Source organism: Pseudonaja textilis, chromosome Z (genome assembly GCF_049901715.1).
Source record: "Pseudonaja textilis isolate UNSWEBS1 chromosome Z, rPseTex1.2, whole genome shotgun sequence".
In the NCBI taxonomy this organism is placed as follows: domain Eukaryota; kingdom Metazoa; phylum Chordata; class Lepidosauria; order Squamata; family Elapidae; genus Pseudonaja; species Pseudonaja textilis.
This window is the reverse complement of record NC_142008.1, coordinates 110612751-110636565: the sequence shown is the minus strand read 5'-3', so window position 1 is coordinate 110636565 and position 23815 is coordinate 110612751. Positions and strand designations below refer to the sequence as shown.

The following is a 23815-nucleotide window of genomic DNA, read 5'->3' as shown; positions in this document are numbered from 1 at the left end:
GAAGAGCATCTTTCCCATACTTGTTTTCAAAGCCTAAGAGGAAAATGTTGAGAGTCCCTGAGCATGGCTGAGTAGGTGTGTTTGGAGAAAATTCTGCATTAGGTGGGAAAGCGGAAAGGAGAAATGTACATGAAAGAGAGTGAAGCAGCAGTCAAGCTCAGCAGAAGAAAGAGGAGAGGGGAGGGGAGGGGAGGGGAGGAGAGGAGAGGAGAAGAGAAGAGAAGAGCATAAGGAATGGAACGGAATAGAACAGAATAGAATTCTTTACTGGCCAAGTGTGATTGGACACACAAGGAATTTGTCTTTGGTGCATATGCTCAGTGTGCATAAGAAAAAATAAAATACATTCATCAAGAATCATAAGATACAACACTTAGCAATAGTCACAGATTGCTATAAGCAATCAAAACATACTAGGAAAACAAATAAAACATAAATTGTAAAGATACAAGCAACACGGTTATAGTCATAAGTGGGAAGAGATAGGTAACAGGAAGGATGAGAAGAAGAATAGTAATAAATAAATAACTAAATGGTCAAGGAGGAGCAAGCTTGGACTTCACCAAACCAGCACAGACAAGCTGAATGGGGAAGGAGATCCCAGCAGATTCACTTTCCAGCAGAAATCCCGAGGAGCTTCCTTCTCCAACCCCAGCACAAAATGAGAAACCAGCATTTGAGAACTTCACCAGATAGCAACAGAAACCAACTTGAAGGTTGCTAAATGTTGGCTAAAGTCTGGTTGTAAGCCCAAGCAACAAAGAAGAGCAGACTGCTTAGGAGTAAGATATGCCAATAAGTGTAGACATAGGCATTGGATAATACACAATATAGCACTAGATAGTCCTTGAATTAACAGCTGTTCATTTAGTGACCGAAATTGCAATAGTGGCACTGAAAAAAAGAGACTCGGGACCGTTTTTCACATTTATGGCTGTTGCAGCATCCCCATGGACATAAATAATTAAAATTCATTAATTTTAATTCATTAATTAAATATTCATTAATACTGACTTGTATTTATGATGGTTGCAGTGTCCCAGGGTCATGCATAATCACCTTTTGCGGCCTTCTGGCAAGTAAAGCCAATGGGAGAGGGGAGCCAGATTCATTTAACAATCATGCTACTAAGCAGCTGTACTGATTCACTTAATGCCTGCGGCAAGAAAGGTCGTAAAATAGGACAAAGCTCACTTAAGCCACTGTCTCATTTAGGAACGGAAATGTTGGGCTCAATTGTGCAGAGAATCATATGGCTGGAAGATACCTTAGAGGTCTTCTAGTCCAGCGGTTGCCAACTGGTGGGCCATGAGAAAATTTTGTTGGGCTGCAGAGAAATCTCACCCCCAGAGCACTCCCCCAAAGCAATTAATCCAGGCTGTGCCAAAACACAAGGCTGCGCCACCCACTTGGCCGGCAGGAACCCTCCCCGCCCACTCACTCCTTACCCGGCAAACTTGCCTGCTAAATTGCTATTTTTCTGACCATCAGCTGTTCTGCTGTGCCGGGAGATTTAGATTAGCTAGGAGGCAGGAAATAGTTGGATTTCTTGCTTTCTAGCTAATCTTTAGATCTTCAACTCTGCTTTTAAGTACAGCTGAACCTCCCTTAGGACTGAAAGTTCTATTATTCAGTGCAGATTCACAGCAAGCAAATTTTATGTGACAGACTGAGCTAGCCGACAGCACATAGATAGATCACTGAATGATTCTGTGAGCAACTCAATCTGCCTGCCTGCTTTGCCTGATTTGGGTAAAAGTTGTTCTCTATTTTATAAAAAAAAATCAATACCCTGTTTCTCCAACAATATGGCCTCCCCCAATAGGAAGTCCCAGCATGTTTTATAGGCATGAAATGAAATTAAGCCCCTCCCCCCAAATTAAGGCTTATATTAAAACATGCAAAATGGGGGGAATGGTGGGGGGGGGGGGCTTGCCGTTAGGAAGTACTTTTGTTGCACACCCGATATGGTGCTACCTGCGTTGACCCCGATACGAACTGCCCCACTAATGCCGAGGTCAACATCCAAGCCGTCACCGCCCACCCGCCCGAAGATGCAAGTGGGGGTGGAAATTAAGTCACCCCTGAAAAGACAGCCTAGCCATTTTTTCAGGGCTCAAAAAAAAAAAAAACAACCTGGCTTATTATATGAGAAACACAGTATTTACATATATGGTGTGTTGTGAGTTAATTTTGTGAGTTTGCTTGCTAGCAAATTTTATGTGACAGACTGAGCTAGCCGATGGCAGATAGGTATCTGAATGAATCAGTGATTCTGTGAGCAACTCAATCTGCCTGCCTGCTTTGCCTGATTTGGGGTAAAGGTTGCTCTTTTTTTATAAAACACTCAATATTTATATAAATATTTATAATATTTACATACAAGCCATGCCCAGCCAGTCACATGACCACCAAGCCACACCCACAAATTAGGCCATGCCCACAGAACCCTGGGATTTAAAATTATGAGTTTGGTAGTCCCTGAGGTCCAAAAGGTTGGCAACCCCTGTTCTAGTCCAACCCACCGTTCAAAGCAGGAGACCATTGTACGATCCTAATCAATTGATTACCTGGTCTATTTTTGAAAACCTACAGTGATGGAAGACCCACAACTCCAGAGGCAAGCTATTCAGGGGTGGGCTGCTGGGGGTTCACAGGGGTTAGGGAGGCCCCTAGCTAAGATTCTGTGCAGTTCAGAGAACCCCCAAATCCCACTCCTGGCTGGTCCTGCCCCACCCACACTATCTTCCCCCTCCAGGAGTCCCCAAATGGCCCGTTTTGGATGTAGGCAAGTTCAGGGCACAAACGGGCCTCCCAAAAGTTTGGGAAGGCTGGAAATGGGTCTGTTTTTGGCTTCCAGAGAGCCTGCAGAGCCCAAGGAGGCTGTTTTCACCCTCCTGGAGGCTCGAAGAAAGCCTCTGGAGTCAGTGGAGGGCAATAATGCCCCCCCGCCTGCCATGGTGCAGGAGGCCGACTAGGCCACGCCCACCATGGCCACGCCCACCCAGCAACTAGGCAAGAACCCTTTGCTAAAAATTTTGAAGCCTACCCGTGAAGTATTCCCTAATTAATTACATCAATTGATTACATTAACTAAGCAATTGGTCATAGGTCATAGGTTTTGTAATAAGTAGTAAAGTAGGAAATAAGTAGATTTTTTAAAAATTGTTTTCGTAATTAAAGCCTCCCAGGAGAAACACAGGGAAAATTAAAACTGTCTGCCTGTGGTTTCTACCACTTCTCAAAAGAAACTCCCTGCTCCCCACAAGCTTGGAAATTTGAAGTGTAGAAATAAAGGACTCTTGGAATTGCCCTTGTTGACATCTTAAGTTTTCAATGCGTGGCCTGCTAATTAGTGGAAAGACACTGAAATGTGTAATTCCCCTCAGAGCACACCAGATGGTACAGTCTCAAGGGACTGTATCAAATGCCTATTTCTGGGTTGCCTGATTTTAAAACCTGACTTTTGAGGGCAAATCTTCAGCTTCCTTGACTCTCTCAACCTTTGTATATCAATCAAAAAATTCCTGTCAGGAAGAAGTCAGGGTCTCACCCTATTTCTCCCCATAGGATAACCCTAAAAATTAAAGGAAAAGAAGATTCGGACTATTTCATAACATGGGAACTATTCTATAAATGGTTAAATGACAGTTATTGAGGTTAAGAGGAGTGAAATTAGGTGAAATATGGTTTATAGGAGAAAGAAAAACAGATGTGTAAATATTTCTGACAGTTATATAATTGATAACTATAATGGGAGATAATACCGGTATATGTTATAATATGATTGATGTTATCATATTTGTATATATATATATATACAGAAGCCTGATGATGGCAGATGAGATTCTGCCGAAATGTTGCTACAACTTTAAAAGCACAACTACAATGACATGGAAAATACCGAACAAAGCTGAATTTTATATAAAATTCAGCTTTGTTCGGTATTTTCCCATGTCATTGTAGTGTGCTTTTAAAGTTGTAACAACATTTCGCAGAATCTCATCTGCCATCATCAGGCTTCTGTATAGTGTTCATCTTCACAACTACAATGACGTGGGAAAATACCCGAGCAAAGACGAATGCCATACATGTAAGTACCCACAAAAACTTAAGAAAACATATATATATATATATGTGGCATTCGGCTTTGTTCAGGTATTTTCCCACGTCATAGTAGTTGTGCTTTTAAAGTTATAGCGACGTTTCAGCAGAATCTCATCTGCCATCATCAGGCTTCTGTATAGTGTTCATCTGTGAGTCAGGCTTTTATAGTGGTTTCAGATTTAAATTTGGGGCAGCCTATTGCTGTGCCAGAATGTTTTTTTCTTCACCCTGATTGGTTGGGAGTCTTGGTCTGTGTTTATTGGTCTTGGAGTTTGAGGTGTTCTGCTTGATTGGTGTTTCTAATAAACACAGACCAAGACTCCCAACCAATCAGTGTGAAGAAAAAAAAATTCTGGCACAGCAATAGGCTGCCCTAAATGTTTCAGCAGAATCTCATCTGCCATCATCAGGCTTCTGTATATATGATGGCAGATGAGATTCTGCTGAAACGTCACTTCTAACTTTAAAAGCACAACTACTATGACGTGGGAAAATACTCGAACAAAGCCGAATGCCATACATGTAAGTACCATGAAAACTTAAGAAAATATATATATATATATATATATATATATGTAGATCTTTGGTTGTTCGGGTTTTCTCCCGCGTAAGATTTGAAGTATCTAGGCAACTCTTCTCATTACTCTGAGAAGCACAGAGCTGGAGACAGAAGCCTGAAGATGATGAATGAGACTTCATCGAAACGTTGCCTAGATACTTCAAATCTTACGCGGGAGAAAACCCGAACAACCAAAGATCTACATATAAATACCATGAGAACCTCAGAAAACATATATATATATATATATATATATATATATATATATATATATATATATATATATATATATATTGATGATGATGTTTGTATGTTACACCTTAGACACCTAGAGAGCACACTGCTCAACATAGAAAGGAAATGTATGATATAAAACAATAAAAAATATTTCAAAAAAGAAAGTAAACTCCAGAACCATCTATACATGTTTTTATGAAAGGACCTTCTAGATCAGGGTGGGAATGATGGCCCTTGTGTGACATGTGGACTTCAACTCCCAGAATTCCTGAGCCAGTCATCCTGGCTCAGGAATTTTGGGCATTGAAGTCCACAAGTCATAAAGGGGCCATGCTTCCCCACCCCTGATCTAGAAGCTCCTTTCATAAAAAATATTGCCTCTTGCTCTACCCCACTAAGCTCCCAAATTCAAGAATCCATCTTCACCTCTCCTTGATTATCTTGATCCATCTCTTCGATTCTTTGGCAAGGTCCCGGAACTGGTCGTTGGTGACAATAACCCCGTTGGTCTGTTCTGCTAGTTTCAACATCATTCTGTAGTCCAATGAAAGACATGTAAAAGAAGACCCAATAGCGAAATTAATTGGTATAATTTTACCATGTCTGTTTCAAGGTTCTCAAACTTCCTTTGAGGAAAGATTCACATCTATCATGGATACTTGTCACATTGCAAAAGATCTGGAAGGACAAAGGTCTTGTCTAGGAAGCAAGACTTGTTTCTCCTTTACAGCCATACCAACAACAGAGCACAATCTCTTTTCGGTCTACCATTATTGATCCATGAGTTACTGAGATAGCCACGTTGTTTGCAACCACAAAGACACCAGGTTAGAAAGCAAGAGATTGTGAGTTCAAGTCCTGCCTTAACCATGAAAAACCAACTGGGTGACTTTGGGCCAGTCCCTCTCTCTCTCAGCTCAACTCACTTCTTAAAATTGTTGCTGTGGGGAAAGTAGGTGGAGGAAAGTTGGATATATTTGCCACCTTGAGTTATTTGTAAACATAGGAAAGCCAAGATACAGATAGGTAGTAGATAGGTAAGTAGGTGGGTGGGTGGGTGGATGGATGGATGGATGGACATGAAGTCAGAAGAGTATGTCTGATTTACTTTGGCCATGTCATGGGTGCCAATTCATTGGACAAGTCAATGCTAGGAAGGGTTGGTGGAATAACAATATGGGCAAGCAAAGAATTTGCTTGATTGATGCCATCAAAGATGTTGATGCAACGATGAACATCCAGCAACTGAAAGAAGCTGTGCCTGAAAGGGTAGCATGGAGAGCACTTGCCTACAAAATCGCCAAGGTTCGGACAAGACTGAATGATGGAAAATAAAAGTGAGAAGAAACAAACAATCTAGGATTTCTCTTGAACCTCAGCTGAAAAAAACAATGGGACCGCTACACCATTTCCTGTTCTTTCTCTACCAGGCTGATATATTGGAATTAGAATTGGAATATTCTTGAATGGCCAAGTGTGATTGGACATACAAGGAATTCATCTCTGGTGCCTAAGTTCTCAGTGTACATACAAATAACAAAGTGATAAGTCACAGATCATAAATCATAAGATAGATAGGTAAAGGTTTCCCTGCACATACGTGCCAATAGTTTCTGGCTCTAGGGGTGGTGTTCATCTCCATTACAAAGCCAAAGAGCCAGTGCTGTCCAAAGATATCACCATGGTCATGTGTCCAACATGACTAAATGCCAAAGGAACATGGAGCACTGTCAGTTTCCCACCAAAGGGATCCCTGTTTTTCTACTTGCATTTTTTACATGCTTTTGAACTGCTTGGTTGGCAGAAGTTGGAACAAGTAACGGAGGTTCACTCCATTACATGGCACTAGGGATTTGAACTGCTGAACTGCCAACTTTCTGATCAACAAGCTCAGCATCTTAGCCACTGAGCCACCACATCCCTATAAGATAGATACAATTATCATAATTCATAAGATGCAAACAACAAGTGATAAAACCGTAAGATACCCCCAGGAGAAGGTAGTAGGAAAGATAAGATGAAAAAGATAAGAAGGATAATAGCAATACCGCCCTACTAAATGGATAAATATCTTTAAGCATAAGACAGTGTTGTGGAAATTAGGTACTTAGCAGAGTGATGGCTATCTAGAGTTTGGGAGGAGTGACTAAGGATCAAATCCTCACTTAATCATAATCAACTGTTAAATGTACACCTCACATTCAGCTGGGAATAGTTCTCCAAATATTGTTATTTTCTGTATCCAACAAGATAAGCATCTGCTGGAATATCCAAGGTGGCTCACACTTACACTAAGCTATAGTTCTTTGAACTAGTTCAACTGAAAAGTGAGTACATGCAAAAATAAACCACAATAGAGCTTAGGAAGTTAGGGGCTCCAACCACAGGCACATACAAGTTATCTCCCTACTTCTTTTCACAGATCTTTAGAATCAGAACGGGCCATCAAAGTGAATAAATTCAAACTCTGCGCAAGAGCCCAAATTTCTATTTCTAGGATTATTTGTGAGGCAAGAGGGCTATTAAATCATTGTAAATACAATGGTGCCTTGGTACTCATTGTTAATTGGTTCTGGGAGGTAAGATGAGTACCAAAAGCGATGAGTACTAAACAATTTTTTTCCCATAAGGAATAATCTAGTAAGCCACAAGGCAGCCGACACTGACATATTCTACTTTGTGCATTGAGTACCAAACAAACAAGTGCCGGGACAAACTTTTTTGTGTCAAAAATGTGTTGAGTACTAAACTGGGTGAATTTCAAAGCAGTTGAGTAGCAAAGTACCGCTTAGTAAACTTAATACTTAGTTGCAATAAATCCTGTTGTCTGTTTTAATGGCCGCAACAGGTTTTTGTTCCTTAGTACGACAGGGAATTTGACTCCAAAATTAAATTTTCACTGTGTGTCTAATCGGTTGGCAGAATCATTTCCTGCTTCCATTTGGTGTCTAAGGACTCATGTGACCTACACACACACACACACACACACACAAAATGAAGCCGTTCATTTGCCTTGAAACCGAGAAAGCCCTGGGGAAAATCCCATTACCAGTCCCTGTAAAAGAATGACTTCATTATTATCCACCAGTTCTGCTCAGCAAATGTTGAAATAACTGGGTGGATAATTCTCAAAAAAGAAAAAAGAAAAAAAAAGCTCTCTCTGCATGTTCATCTCAATTTCCCCAAATTTGGCCACAAGCAATATTTCCTGCCCAAAGAAGCAATTTGAAATATTTTAAAGGTGGAACAGCAACTTTTGGTCGCTGGTGTTCTCTGAGCTTGTTCTCTTGCAGATGTTTCATTACCCAAACTAGATGACATCATCAGTGCTATTGATCCATTCCTTACGAGCATTGATGATATTACCTAGTTTGGGTAAGAAAATGTATGCAGGAAAACAACCAAGCTCGGAGAGCACCAAAGACCCTTCATTTCAACCCTGCTACAGATAAAATAGTCCCTTTTTACGACCCTGTAAGCCCTTAATTTGGGGTACAGCCGGAGTGACTGGATGAAGCTGAACATTTACTGGCCAGATGCCCTTCCTCATGCCACACAGCAGAGTTTACAGCAGATGTTTTTTCTTTGCACCCTAGGAAAAAAAAAAAACATTTGCTGCTACCTAGGATTGAACTTTCAACCTATTATGGTCAGTCAGCAGCCTGCAGAGATGGCAGCAGAGTCGGACAGTGGAGAGGAATATATGCCAATCTGGGAGTCTGGGGAGGACTTGGACGAGGGTCCTGTGTCTGATACAGAGATGGGGCCAGGGCCATCTGGGGGTTATGTGCTGACTCCGGAGCCCCCAGAATCTGACAGCAGCAAGGCAGAGGAACAAGGGGAGCCTGTTCCCGGTGCACGTGTGCGCAGAGCTGCCAGAAGGCAAGAACAGTTAAGACAAAAGGGGTGACTCAGGAGTAAGGCTTGGAGGTGATTGGCCCTCCCATAAGACATAAAGGAGGAGCAAAAGGACAGGAATCTTTGCAGGAAGCAACTTTGATCATACTGGTTGGTTTGAAACCTGAAAATCTGTGTTGAATTTGTGTTCTCTTTTGACCACGTATAACTAACTGGATATTTAGTCATTGGCAGCATTTCAAGGAAGATAAAGATGTGTGCTTATCAGACTTATCCTGAAGAACTTTGGCAAACTTCCATGGAACTATTTACAAACTGTTTCAAGTTGATTACTGGCTGTGAGTGACTAAAATTCACAGCTGTTGAAATCAAGAAAAAAGGGTTTGGGGACTAACGTGTGTTTGTTAGCGTCTCCATAAGCCTTGGTCAGAACACAATCTTCTTGAGAGGTGGTTGTCTTTACCAATAGGCCAGCACACACTTATCCCAGAGCTACAAATAGTGTCCTTTATCATAAAAGCTTGCTCCTTGGCAGGAGTTTTCTTGTTTTTGTCCTAAGGTCATAAGCACAAATGAAGCAACCAATTTTGATCCTTGCTATTAATCAAATAACACATTTCAAAGTTCCCGCAGCAAACAGCAAGCTGGCTGCAAATGCTTCCCCAGTATGCAACACAAATATAGGTGCTTGCACACAAATACACAAACTGTTATCCTATCTACTTTTCTGATCGAAAGAAGAATGGTCTGTTTCAAATTCTGTCCTTTTCTTTAATGAAGAAGGAATTAATAATGCTGAAACAGGAATGTTTGTTTTGTGTAAGGCCCTGTGTTAGAATTTCTCATCTGTACTAATTCAAGTGTTGATCTCAATGGAGAAATTTGATGACAGGCAGGAGATCAGTAGCTTTATCCTACCCTAAGCCAACTTTCTGAATTTGCCCCCATCCTTAACTAAACAACTAACTCCCATAAACAACTAACTCCCACAACACTGTCAAATTGCTTAGTAAGATTGTATTACTATTCTTCTTCTCATCCTTCCTATTACCTATCTCTTCCCACTTATCACTATAACCATGGTGCTTGTATCTCTACAATTTATATTGTTTCGTTTTCTTAGTATGTTTTGATTGCATATTAGTAACCTATGTATGATTTGATTGCTTATTAGTAACCTATGACTATCACTAAGTGTTGTATCTTATGATTCTTTGTGAGTGTATTTTATTTTTTCTTTATGTACACTGGGAGCATATGCACCAAAGACAAATTCATTGTGTGTCCAATCACACTTGGCCAATAAATAATTCTGTTCTGTTCTGTTCTATTCTATTCTATTTTACTCTATTATATTCTCTTTCCTATCCTATTCTATTTGATTCGATTCTACTCTACTCTTCTGAACTCTATTTTATTCTATTCTCTTTCCTCTTCTACTCTACTCTACTCTACTCTACTCTACTCTACTCTACTCTACTCTACTCTACTCTACTCTATTCTCTTTCCTATCCTATTTGATTCGATTCTACTCTACTCTATTCTTAATCCATTGTTATGCATTTGCCATCTTGCATCTAAGAGTTTCAAAAAAATCCTACTGGCTTACAAGAAAGGTTCATTTTCAAAACTCCAAAGCGTGTTTTGACTTCATGCGTCAGCTCATGTGCACATTTAAATGGATATATTTGCTGGTGAATGAAGAATTGAAAAAACCCTGTACAAGCCAACTCACACAAGATTACTACAGGTAGTCCTTGACTTACAACCATTATTGAGCTCAATATTTATGTGGCTAGATGAAACAGTTAAGTGAATTTTGCCCCATTTTATGACCATTTAACAGTTGTTAAATGAATCGCAACAATGCTAAGTCAGTAACATGGTCGTTAAATGAATCTGGCTTCTGACTCTGTTTGCCAGAAGATCAAAAAAAGTGATCATGTGGCCCTAGGATACTGCAACTGTCATAAATATGAGTCAGTTGCCAACTATCAGAATTTTGCTCATGTGGCCATAGTTGCTACGTTAGTCATTAAGTGGGAAAGAGGGTCATAACTCTCTTTTTTCAGTGCCCTTGCAACTTCAAATGGTCACTAAGTGAACTGTTGTAATCCAGAAACTACACTGAATAGAGAAGAGAATAGAGAAGAGGGCCTGGATTTTATATATGTGTGTGTGTGTGTGTGTGTGTGTGTGTGTGTTTATATATATGTGTATATATACATATATATGTATGTGTGTATGTGTGTATGTATGTGTGTGTGTATATACATACATACATACATACATACATACATACATACATTATTTGGAAGCCTGCACTCACAAACAAGAAAATCTCCACCACTAGCCAGGCAAACACCTGGGCACAAACAGATCCTCCCTGATACCTCCAGCTCAAACACACCCCAACCAGACACCTAGATGAAACCTAGCTTTCTAACAAATGATAGCCGTCCATTTACTCAGAGCCAAGCTGCACTAAAAGCCTCCAATACAGGAACACAATGTTGCCAACCAATCAAGACACAAAAAGAGCCACAAAACAGACAGAAGATATTAGAAATACCAATCAAGCAGAACACAGCAAACTCCAAGACCAATAAACACAGACCAAGACTCCCAACCAATCAGGATGAAGAAAAAACCATTCTGGCACAGCAGTAGGCTAGCCCCAAATTTAAAACTGAAACAACTGTAAAAGTCTGACTCATAGACAAACACAATACAGAAGCCTGATGATGGCAGATGAGATTCTGCCGAAACGTTGCTACAACTTTAAAAGCACAACGTGGGAAAATACCTGATGATGTGGGAAAATCTTCGCAGCCTTCCACATCTTTAACGTCAATCCTCTGCATTTTGTACAGAAACAAAAATCCACACAACTTGATGCATTTGAGACCACGAGTAAGATTACATTATTAGAAGACTGAGCTGTTTTGAGTACGTAAAAGCAATTGAAGAATATCCCTAGCTAATGTTGGTCAAGCTCAAATACAAGTGGGAATCAAGGACTCATTGGGAAACATCCTGATGTTGGGAAAGGTTGAAGGCAAAAGGAAAAGGGGATGATAGAGGATGAGATGGTTAGATGGTGTCATCGATGGAAATAGACATGAATTTGGGTAAATACTGTCCAGGAGACAGTGGAGGACAGGGTGGGGGGCTGGTATGCTATGATCTATGGGGTCACGAACAGTCAGGCACGACTTAGCAACTGACAACATTAGTCTAGGGCAAGGATGGCTAACCTTTTTGTCATCTCATGCCAAAAGTGCACACGCATGTATCCCTGCATGTATAATGCAATGCGCTTGTGACCCCACCTGTGCCCACCACCACCTGTGCATGCATGGCAGATACCCGACAATCAGCTGGCTGGTGGAAGGGCGCACATGCGTGCGCAGTGAATCAGTTCCAGGCAACAGCTCACATGCTGGCAGAAATGGTTCTGCGTGCCACTTCCAACACGCATGCCATAGGTTCGCCATCATGGGTCTTGTGTGTGTTCTGGCCTCTTGAGTCTTTTCAAAAAACAAGGGTCTTATATTGTAATATTGTCATTTCTACCACAAAGTCAGTAATGGTCCCAAGAGGGATTCTCAAGTTAGCTTAAACCAGCTGTCAGCAACCCATGGCTCTGGAGCTGCATGTGGCTCTTTCATCCCTCTGCTGCAGCTCCCTGTTGCTGGTCGGCTCCACAATTGATAGGGCTTCCAGTTAGGAGAGGTAGAGGAAAAAGGACACTGTGCTAGGAGGAGAGTCTATGGTGGGGAGAACCGGACTTCGGTTAGCAGAGAAAAAAGGACGCTGCACTAGGAGAAGACTCTTCCGGTCAACTCCAGAATTGAACAGGGGGCTTCCGGTTAGGACCTTTGTGGCTCTTTGAGTGTTTAAGGTTATTGACCCCTGGTCTAAACTATCTTGGGCACCTCCTGTAGAAGAACAAGAAGAAGCAGATTTTGAAAGTTATCTAATAATAAAAAAATAAACTATGAAGATGATTTTGAACAGGGGCATGGAGTGGTGGGACAACAGTTTGAAGGTGTTGTTTCCACTCCAAACAGAATTGCTCCATATCCACTCTGAGGTGCATTGATTTCCATATTCCTTTGGTGACTCAACCCCCTGAATTAAACAAGCAGCAACCACTTCTGCAGGCACAAAAACTTTTGTTCCAATAGAAGATTATCTTACAACAGGGCAAATTCAAACCTAGTTTCAACTGGGAATCTGAACATCCCAAACCACATTAAATCCAAAAATGCAAGGGAATTCCTGGAAGCTTGGCTTTCAGACAAATCAGCCACCAATAAACACATGGTGATAAGCCATATTTACACACCATTAAAAAGAGACAATAAAAAGCTAAGAAGGGAATAAACAAACCAGTACACATCCTTTCCAGCAACCAAAACCAAGGATTAATACAAGACAAACAAGCAGAAAGCAACACCCCAATCAAGAAACTACGAAGGAGGAAAGCACACTCTCACCAACACTGGCAGGATAAACTGATGGATGGAAACAGGGAACTATCCCCACACTTACCAGCACCAATGACATTACCTAGTTGGGTAATGAAACATCTGCAAGCAAACAACCAAGGTTAGAAACTCCAGGAAACACTGACTGCTTTTAGTAACTAATCCAACAATGGAGCTCACCTGTCATCATATGGGACAATGCCTCTCCCGTCGATTTTCCGTGATGGTGTAAGGGACAGGATTCTTAGGTTGTGCAGCTCAGTCAAAAAGTGCCTCTCTGGGATTGGGGAAGGGGTAGGGAAGCAGGGAAAAAGAAAAAAAGAATACAGTGGTCAAAATACACGAGTAGATTTGCTTATTGATTGCAGCTCAACACAAATGAAGTTCCACTAGATATCAACAAGATGTCTTCCTTAAATTAATCCATGAAGGATTGCTGCAGTAGCCACCAGTATGGTTGAAGAATTAGGGAGGCTCACACTGAAATCTTTAGCCACCCTCAATTTGTGAATCTGATTGGCTGGTGAGTTCTACTCTCAATCTATGCATTTGATTGGCTCATGAGTTCCACCTTCAGTCTAGGTATCTGATTTGTTAACGAGTTCTAACCTCAAACTATGCATCTGATGGGCTGATGAGCTCCAATCTATGCATCTGATTGGCTCCTCAATCTCACAAGAGAATTGAAAGGGACATGGGGAGAGCAGGCCATTCAAGGTATAAATATACTTGAAATAAAAGAAATAAATGGGAAGAAACATTCCACATTGCAACAAATCGGCGAGTAACTATTTTTAATATTAGTATTTACTAGAAAAGCCAGGGTAGTAGTATCTGGCTTCTCTTTCCCTGGATTATTAAAGGTAAAGGTTCCTCCCGTGAATATGGGGCATATGTGCTAGTCGTTTTTGGCTCTAGGGAGCGATGCTCATCTCTGTTACAAAGCCAATGAGTCAACGCTGCCCAAAGACGTCTCTGTAGTCATGTGGCCGGCATGATTAAACAGCGAAGGCGCACGGAACACTTACCTTCCCACCCAAAGGTCCCTATTTTTCTACTTGCATTTTTTACATGCTTTCGAACTGCTAGGTTGGCAGAACCTGGGACAAGTAATGGGAGCTCACTCCATTACGCAGCACTAGGGATTCGAACTGCCAAACTGCTGACATTTCTGATCAATAGCCACTGAGCCATTAGACTGCTACAAATGCCTCTGTTTAGATAATGCTGGTGGAAGTCCTCCATATGATGTTTAAATAACCAGCATCCCCATTTCATTCATTTGCAAATACATACCGTAGATTCAATACATTTTTCAGCCATCCATGATTTGAATAAAATTCCTGCAGGAAATCAGCCAAAAGGTGTTTCAGGTGTCTGCTTTTGAAAAACAAAAAAACAAAAAAGCAAAAACTGCCCACCTCTCACATTGGAATCTTCTTCCATTCGATAAGCGGGCACTAAGACATTCACTTCACGGTGGCCTCGGTCCCAGAAATATTGCACAGCTAGGGCGATTCCTCGGCATGAAAAGAATTGGTTCAGACCATGCCTGAGAAAAGAAAACAGGTAGAGATTTAGATCTATGAAAGTCTAAGGTCAGGAACGTGGGAAAGTCAATTGAGTCACTTGTGGGATGCCCTCCAAATGACAGCATGTAGGAGGAAACAGGAAGGACTTCGTGAAAAAAGTGGAGGCAATTAGCACAAACCTGTATATTAGGTAAAGAATGGCCCACAAAGTTGGAACAAGTCTATGACTCTTATCCTTAGGAGAGGAGGGGAGGGGAAAGAAGGGAGGGTGAGAAGAGAGAAGGGGTGGGGAGAGGAGAAGAAGGGAGAGGAGAGGAGGGGAGGAAGAGAGGAGGGGAGGGGAGAGAAGAAAGAGGAGGGGAGGGAGAGGGGAAAGGAGAGGGAAAGGGAGGCTATAGTGATAAGAATTGGATTTTTATCAGATTTTCTTCCCCAGCCCCAACTCACATCATGGCCACGTTGCTACCATCAATAATGACCATCCGCAAATTCTTCTTCCCTGGTGTGTTGGCCAACTTGAGCTTGAATTCAGTCTGGAGAGCCTCCTCAAAGCGCTGAGCTCCAGTTACTGTAGAAATGGAAGCCTGGTGAAGAGCTTCCACGCTGGTGCTTTCGGTTAACTGGGTCACCTCAGAATCCAATAGAGAGGACAAAAAATTAGCAGTGGGAGAAACTCCAGGATTACTTGCTGGGACATGGACACCCTTGTGATTCGAAAGGACACCATTCCACCTTTCTTCCGGGTGAGCCTTCTGCTGAGAAGATTCCCCGTGATTCAAAATGGTTGCCCTCTGGGTGCCAAACTGGCCTCCATGTTCTGGCTTCGTTGATGATCCCCCTATCGCACTCTCATCTTCATCTTGATGTTCCCCTTTCTCATTGAGCTGCCTCAGGAGACTTGCCAATGGGGCTCCTGTTTGTATTTCTGTGGGGATCTTGCTGGGACAATGGCCACAGTTGACCACTGCCGTTTTGATCAGTTCCTTGACGTAACTGTTTTCATCGTATGGGTCCTCCAGAGACAAAGCATCGAGCCCTTGTCGTTCAGGCTCTTCCTGAGGTGGGGAGGTATCTTCGTTTTGAGGCAAGCCTGCTGCCATCATCTGGACTCTATCCAAGATAGTTGAAGGGGCTTCCTGAACTCCACCCTCCAATAGTATCTTTTTGACCACGTGCTCTTCGTAGCCCATCGTTTTAAAGAAGTTTAGCCTCATTTTGAACTCTTTTTCAGTCCACGATGACAGCAAAATGTCAGATGTTGCCTCCTCCTCAGTGGTTTCCTCAGGCAAACTAACGAGACTCGATTCTGTTGCCCAAAGGGGATTCTTCTCTACTGTTTGATGATCCTCCAAGTTTTCTCTCAAGACTTTGTATCCAGATAGAATCTGAGAGGTAGCTGGAATTGGTTTAGAGGAACTCTTGGGAAGCCCAGAATTCTTAGTGGTCATGGCCTCAAGCCAATGCTGAGGACCATTCAAGTCAGGCAGATGTCCCTGTGGCTTAGTGTGCAATTGGGCTTCATCAGAACTTCTGGAAAAATCATCCCATGGGACATGAAGATGTTTTTGGTCCTGAGATTTTGCATCCACAGTAGGTGAGTTAGTCCTAACATCCCAAGGCCTAGCTGGGTATGGTAGTTGCATCGAATCTGCAGCTTTCTGAAGGGATTCTTGTGGCCTGGTAAATTCCACAGTCCAGTCAGGACCGGAATCTCTAGTTCTATTCTGTTCCTGGACTTGATGGAGCTTTTCAGGTATGCCGAAGACAGGTTGAGGCCTATCTTGAGACCCAGATCTGCCACTATTCACAGCGTTGGCTTCCCACCCCAGTAAACAATCTCTCCCGAAACTAAACGGTGTCTTATAGCCATTCCTTTGTCCTTCCTTGTCTTCTTCCTGAATCTCCTTGACCAAACAAAGCAATTCCTCTTTGACCGAAGTGGGCAAGATCAAAAGATCCATGGCATGTTTGTCATCATAATTCTCCACCAGTTCCCGGAAGGACCGTTTAACCTGAGCCTCCCGTTCTTCTGGTAGCTTAGGGTTTTTCTGGTGTTTCCCCACAAATTCTTGGATCCGGCTGTGAGCCATGACAAAAGCTTCTGCCAATCCTGAGATCAGGAGAGTGCCCGGGCGTAGAAAGGTGAGGCTCGCAGATGTCCCTCGAATGAGGCAGTCCAGAAATAACCCATGGGCACCTAAGAAGATGCACTGCATCTCTTTAGGATACTCTACTTCCTCCTGAACCTCTGGGGCACAAAGACCTTTGATGTATTCCTGGAAAACACAAGAAGGTGCAATATGGTCATTCTATGTGTCTGAAACAGAATACTTTTAGACAGAAAATTACATCTGAAGAGAACTTTTTCCAACACTACAAAAAAGAAAAAGAAAAATCCATTTCTGGAAAGAGGCAATTTATTCATAACCTGATATAATATGGATTACTGTGGGCCTACAATATGGATTACTGTGGGCCAGTTCTGTATTTTGAGTTCATAAGCACATGTATATACAATGTAATTGTATTATTTCTTGGGTTTGCTAAAAATTGGCATAGTCATAGCTCACAGCACCACTATTTTTCTTCTGCTTTGAGTAATGCAGTTAAATAAATCATAGTTATGATATATGTGTGTGTGTATTTATATGTGTGTGTGTGTGTATATACACAAACACAGGAACACACACATACACACACATATTTAACATAATTCTGGAGGTGGTTGCTAGATTAATAACTCTAACCCTAATCCATTCTATGCTTCCACTCTTCATCTTTTTTAACAAATCATATTGATGTGTTTTCTTTGTTTTCTTTAGTTGTTTTACTGTTGTATTTTACTTTTGCTTAATTTAAGCTTCCTTTTTATATCTTCATTTTTTATGGGTCTGACACACTTAGAGTAAGATAACCAGCAAATAAAATGTAGTAGTAGTAACAACAACAACAGTTTCTGAGCCAAGCTTTGAATCTATTCAAGTGTACTGTTTCAACTACTTCAAATAAGCGATATTCACTTAAAATATTTTTGGAAAACTAAGGAAAACATAAAACAACACTGAAACACTCCCTGTACTGTGCAAGTGATCCAAGGAATCCTTGCATAAGCCATTTTTTTTGTCTACACTGGACTGCACAGAATTACAAAGTACAGAGTTATGTAAATAAGGAACTGCTTCTGTTTATACAGAAAAAATAAGCAAATGGTGTAATTAAGGAAATACAGTAAATCAAATTTAGTGCATTAGAAATTCTTCTATTTTTTTCCAGAAAACTCACCCATTTTGTACCCATTTCCTGAAGTAAAAAAATAAAATGAAATTAAACTAAAATTGTTCAATCTGAAGACAGAAGCGTTTGGTGAAGCAGATTAGAAACTATGCTAAATTTTGAGACAATTCTCGCCTGCTTGACCAAGGAGCAAATTTCTTGGAATTAAAAGATGCCCTGTTAAGTTGGATAATGAATCCATCTTGGGCTTTCACATTAAATATTTTTCTCCCCAAAGTTGGAGGAAAATAACCCCAATCAGTATTGTCCCCAAAGTTCTTTTCAAAAGGCGACTTTCTTAGGTTTGTTTGTTTTTCTATGAAAATGTTTTGCTTCTCATCCAAGAAGCTTCATCAGTTCTAACTGAATGGTGGGGAATGGAAGGATTTGTATTCTTTGCAGTCATCTGATCATTAGCACTAACTCATGTTTACTGTTTAGCTCTGTTACAGAGCTAAACTTAAGTCAAATCTCCTCAAGTCAACCTTCCATTCGTCATTGTGGGAAGCCACCCCCTGCTAGAAGAATGAAATATTTTGAGAAATATTTAAAAAGGCAAGATAAAATATTTCCCCTAAAAGAGAAATAAAAAATCTTAAGGGAACAGAAACTCAGAGCCCCAGCTCCCTGCCGCCAGCAGATATATTGTGCCCATTGAGAAGGACTGAACCAGCCTATCTACAAAACAAAAGACCTTCAGCTCCAGGATGATGGGATTAAGACATGACCCTTTAGGGCATAAATAGTATTAACCCACTACCATCTAGCAGCAGGCATTGCACAATCTCCTAAGGACATTGCATCACCCTCAATTAAACATAGCTCTGACAACCTATAAAGTCAGCTATGACCTCTGGATAACTCCTACAACAGCCAATACATGTTCTTGCACAGGAACAGAGAGCCCAGGGAGGGTATAAAAGCCACCCACTCTCAATTCCATGTGGTCAGCTGCCCAAAATCACATGTGGTTCTGTTTCATTATTAAACTATCATTCCAATCAGCTTCCTAGTGTCTTTTTCCTGGCTTGGCATTGAACCAAATGGAAATTTCTTCTAATATAGTGACTTCAAGGCTAAAATCACACCATTTTCTTGGTAAAGCAGCTTTTCCAACATCCCAACTTAGTTTACAGAGCCAGATTACCAACAATTACCCAAGTATTTCCAACTTCAGATTCAGATGACCACTGTTAGTTAGATGACAGAAGTTAGGAAACAAAACTGCCAAGCAAGGCCTTGAAAAATTGCTGTTAATCAGACTGAATAATTTTCTTCTCATGAAATAACATTAGCCTGCATTTAGCCTGGAGACTTTGTTTCCCAATGGCAAACGAGAAAATTATGATAAATTGTTTTATAGGAATTTGTAATCTCACGATCAGGGTTGTTTATTGCAACTTATTAATTGTGATTAATTTTGATTAATTTTACTAATTAATATGTATCAATGTTATGAGGGAAAAGCACTGTTGTCATGAAATTATCATTAGAGAAGACTATTACTATGATTATGACGAATGTTACTCCAAACAATGCAACCAAGCAACACACTGTATATATGGACTTTGAACACATTGCTTTCTTTTTATTTATATATTAAATAAATATAATATTTATTTATATATTTAATTTATATATTGATAAAAAAAATATTTTTTTTAAAAAAGGAATTAAACTGGATCAAGGATCAAAGTTTGCCTGACCTTTGCCCTGTGAAGATTCTCTTGGTTTCCTTGCAACTGCAACCAGATCTTCCTTGCTCCTTTGGGGTCTGATCCCAGTACCCCCATGACATTCAGCTCCACCTGAAAGAGGTGCTCAATCTGAGGACGGTGCTGCATCAACATCTCCTGGGCCTCCTCGGCCACCGCAAATTCGTCCAGGATCCTGTTGTTCGGCATGATGGAAGCTTGTGTCTGCCAGATGTTGAGGGCCCAAGATGCTACATAGCTAATAAGCTGCGAGGAAGAGAAAGCAAGTTGATTAAAAGGGATGTGGGTGAGAGATGAAAGTGCAGTGAAAACAAGAGAGCAAAAGGACACAGGATGAGGCTGCTAAAAGCTTTCAGTCTCTTTAGTATCCATGAAACATCAATCTGCCTATCTCGCAAACTTGGGAAGGACTCAGTAGGTTGGTAAAAGTGCCACATCCAGTCCAAACATCCAGCTGAATGTGCAAAGCAGCCTGATAGTGTTCGATTCTCACCAGGTGAAAGTTGATTCAGCTTCCATCCTTCTGAAGTTGGTAAAATAAGGGCCCAGATTGTTGAAGGCAATATGCTGGCTCTGTAAACCGCTTAGACGGGGCTGTAAAGCACTATATAAATCTGAGTGCTAGTGTTATTCAAGGTCACATGACTTAAAAAAGAAAAGAGGACTTAAGAGTGGAGGAAGTGGCAATATTCAGAACAGCAGACCAGCTGTCCCCGCTCCCTTAAGGATGCATTCAGTTCTTATTCTATTTCCAACTGGATTGAGCAAACTCCTGCTTCTGCATTGATAAGGGGCTCATGCAACATAAAGCTGCACTTATCATCAAAATCAGCCCTGGGGAGTTAAAACAAATCTGCCAATAGTGCTGACTTGCAACTCTGAATACAATAGTAAAGGACATGCAAATGAGAAAAGAAAATTAGGGATCTTTCCCACATACATAGTTTAAATGCTTAATTTCACCCAAATTAGGTGTGTCCAATCTATGGCCTGTGGGTCACATGTGACCCTGGACAGCTAGCAAATACAGCCCCACAATAATTTTAAAATTATGTTATTTGTATACATTAATTATTTTAGATATTTTACATGCAGCCTAAGACAAGCAAAGAAGTCGGGCACCCATGTTCTAAATGTTTAGCTTAAAGAAATAAGTTTCGATTCCCAAAGCCTATATAATGCTGACCTCATCTTCCAGGAAGAGGGAGGGAAAAAGAAAAGCTTGACTTCAAAGACAAATACAATAATTATATTATGCAGGTAGTAATCAACTTACAACCGTTCATTTAGTGACCATTCAAAATTACAATGGAACTGAAAAAAAGTGACTTATGACCATTTTTCACCATTACGACCACTGTAGCATCCCCATGATCATGTGATCAAAATTCAAGTGCTTGGCAGCTGGTCGGAACAGAAAATAATGATTTGTAGAATTGAAATTGGATGGTATTTATGAAAATACAATGGAGTTTTGTGGAAAATTGGTTGTATAAAAATAGCAAAACATGAGGTTTTATTTTGTAAATATAAATGAATATACTGGATATGTTAATAGTACAAATTTAGCAATGTAACATAAGTAGAAGGTTATTTGTTTTAAGTTATAGTATGTATGGCAAAGAAAATGCCAGAAAGGTCACACTCTGTCCAATATTTTAATATGTATTCAATAAAATGTATTTTTTTTAAAATTCAGATGCTTAGTAGCTGGTTCATATTTATGACCGTGGCTGTGTCCCAAGGTCCTGTGATCACCTTTTGAGACCTTCTGACAAGCAAAGTCAATGGGGAAACCAGACTGACATCACAATCAGGTTACTAACTGATCAACTGCAGTGAATCACTTAACAACTATGACAAGAAAGGTGGTAAAATGGAGCAAATGTCTCACCTAACAAATGTCCCACTTAGCAACAGAAATTTTAGGATCCACCATGTTCATACATTGAGGACTACCTTTATAATATAGTGATGGCAAAGCAAGGAAAAGATTACGGTCATAAAAACATTGACAGGGTCACTGTGAAATAATCCTTAAAGCATAGAATCAGATTGAATGGCCCTGCCAGGAGAGTTTGGGCCAATCGTTTCCACTCGTGTCAACCTCTCTCACGGGCTTCTTTTGTAAGGTTTACATTTCGGTATATTTGTCATATTTATAATCCTGCCTTCCCTCAGGGAGATCAAAAGGGAAGGCAGACTCCAGGCCACAGTGCTGCGAGTGTCAAAGTTTAAACGATCAAACGATCAGTGGATTATAAAAGGAAAGCAAACGTAAACACCAAAGGCCAACTTCGATTCATATAATAACGTAGTATAACAAGAGTCGGAAGGGACCTTGGAGGTCTGCTAGTCCAATTCGTGGCGGCAGAAGGATCCACCCAGGAGAGTTTCCCTTCGTCCCACTGGATTGGGGATCCACCCAGAAGTTGGGGTGGATGGAATCCCGACCAACTGGAACCTTAAAAAGCCAGGAAATGCAAAAACACGCCACTTTCATGCCAGGGGATTTCTCACTATTTTCATACTGCTTCTCCAAGCGAAAGGAGAAACAAAACAAAACAAAAGTTGACTCGGTGTTACGGAAAGTTTAGAACATAAATCTCCTTAGAACAAAAAGCCGCCGGCCCGAAAACAGGGATCTCTCATCCGAGACGAGACCAGCGTCATAAAAGCAAAAGGTTCAGAAAAGAAACGAAGGAGGGGACGGGGAACGACAACCAGAGGGACCCTTCACAGTCACGATCTCTTCTTGGGCAAACTAGCCTCGGCTAACGATGCGGCACCCACACACTTTGCGCTGAAGGAGGCAGAGGGAGCATTTGCCTCTCTGCCCCGACGATCTGGCCGAAGAGCCCACTCTCCAGCCGCCCCCAAAACTTACCCCCATCCAATTCTCCTTTCCTCCTCGAGATCCCAACCCGGCGTCTTTCCCGAGTTCCACCACGAGCCCAGTGGGCAATTGGAGATCCTGCCCCTGTCGCCGCCCCGATGAACTGGTGGGCGAGGGGACAGGGACTGGCCAAACCCCACTCCCCTGCCTCCAGCCCAGTACGACCCTCCCCTTTCCCCCGAAAGGAGGGAGGGAGTGAAGTCCCGAAAGAAAACGTGCTTCCCGATCTGTGCGCTCCGCCGTGCGCCTTACCTGCTGGAGTCTCCCAGGGAGCCCCCACACCGCTGAGAACCACCACTCCATCCGTTCCCATCGCTGAGTCTTCTTCCGGGCTGGGCTTTCGCGGGGGGGAGAGAGGAGGACGAGGGAGTGCTCTTTCCTCTGCCCTGATCCCTCCCGCGAGAGACCACCATTCCCCCCCCAAAATAAAACTCAGCAAACTTGGCGCTCAAGTATCAGCTTCCATCTTAGTGCCAAGCGGAAGCGCCCGACTGCTTGTGCAGAGCTGGAGTTTCCCAACTGGGCGGCGCGTCTCAAGGGGAAAAGGACATGGGGGTTCCTCTGCCGCGGTAACTTCCTGCCCTGGCGAAGAACAAGAGGTTTCTGAACATAGGCAGAGTGACGCTTCTTTCTCTCCCTTCGTTCCCGCCCCTTCCCCCCCTCCCCCTCCATCTCCCTTTTGCAAAGGTGCCTGGGTTTCTCTGGGCCCAATGCATAGGGCAAAATGTTATTATAACTCATTAAATAAATTATTTGATTGCCCGAATTATCTGTCTGTCTGTGTCTGTCTTTCTATCTAATCGATCTACTTATCCATCCATCATTTATTTATCTATCATCTATCTTTCTATCTATCTAATCTACCTACCTACCTATCAGTCATCTATCTACCCTATTTATTATCTTACATCATCTATTATCTATCTACCCACCCACCCATCCACCTAATCGAATCTACCTACCCATCATCTATTATCTATATCCTATCCTATCCATCCATCCATCCATCTTATCTTATCTAATCTACCGACCCATCATCTATTATCTATATCCTATCTATCCATCCATCCATATCTATTATCTATCCACTCACCCAATTCATCCATCCATCTATTCTCCTATATCTATCTACATCTGTCCATCCA

At 41.6% G+C, this 23815-nt stretch overlaps 1 protein-coding gene across 4 annotated transcripts in view; it reads right to left on the bottom strand.

Moving 5' to 3' along the window:
* The window catches only part of KHNYN (KH and NYN domain containing), a 31496-nt gene extending 8189 nt beyond the window's left edge, over positions 1 to 23307 (bottom strand). Inside the window, exons 1-6 of one of the 4 annotated variants that reach the window (XM_026722546.2) lie at positions 22923 to 23304; positions 19766 to 20020; positions 15234 to 17062; positions 14676 to 14806; positions 13435 to 13531; positions 5330 to 5437 (exon numbers count right to left, since the gene is read on the bottom strand). In XM_026722546.2, coding sequence (XP_026578331.1) covers positions 5330 to 5437; positions 13435 to 13531; positions 14676 to 14806; positions 15234 to 17062; positions 19766 to 20020; positions 22923 to 22973 — 2471 coding nt within the window. In that variant the 5' untranslated portion in view covers positions 22974 to 23304. Of the gene's footprint in view, positions 1 to 5329; positions 5438 to 13434; positions 13532 to 14675; positions 14807 to 15233; positions 17063 to 19765; positions 20021 to 22661; positions 22770 to 22922 lie in introns of those variants that run through there. The other 3 variants (XM_087915226.1, XM_087915224.1, XM_087915225.1) reach the window with 3 other exon arrangements.
* Between the last annotated feature and the right edge of the window lie 508 nt (positions 23308 to 23815).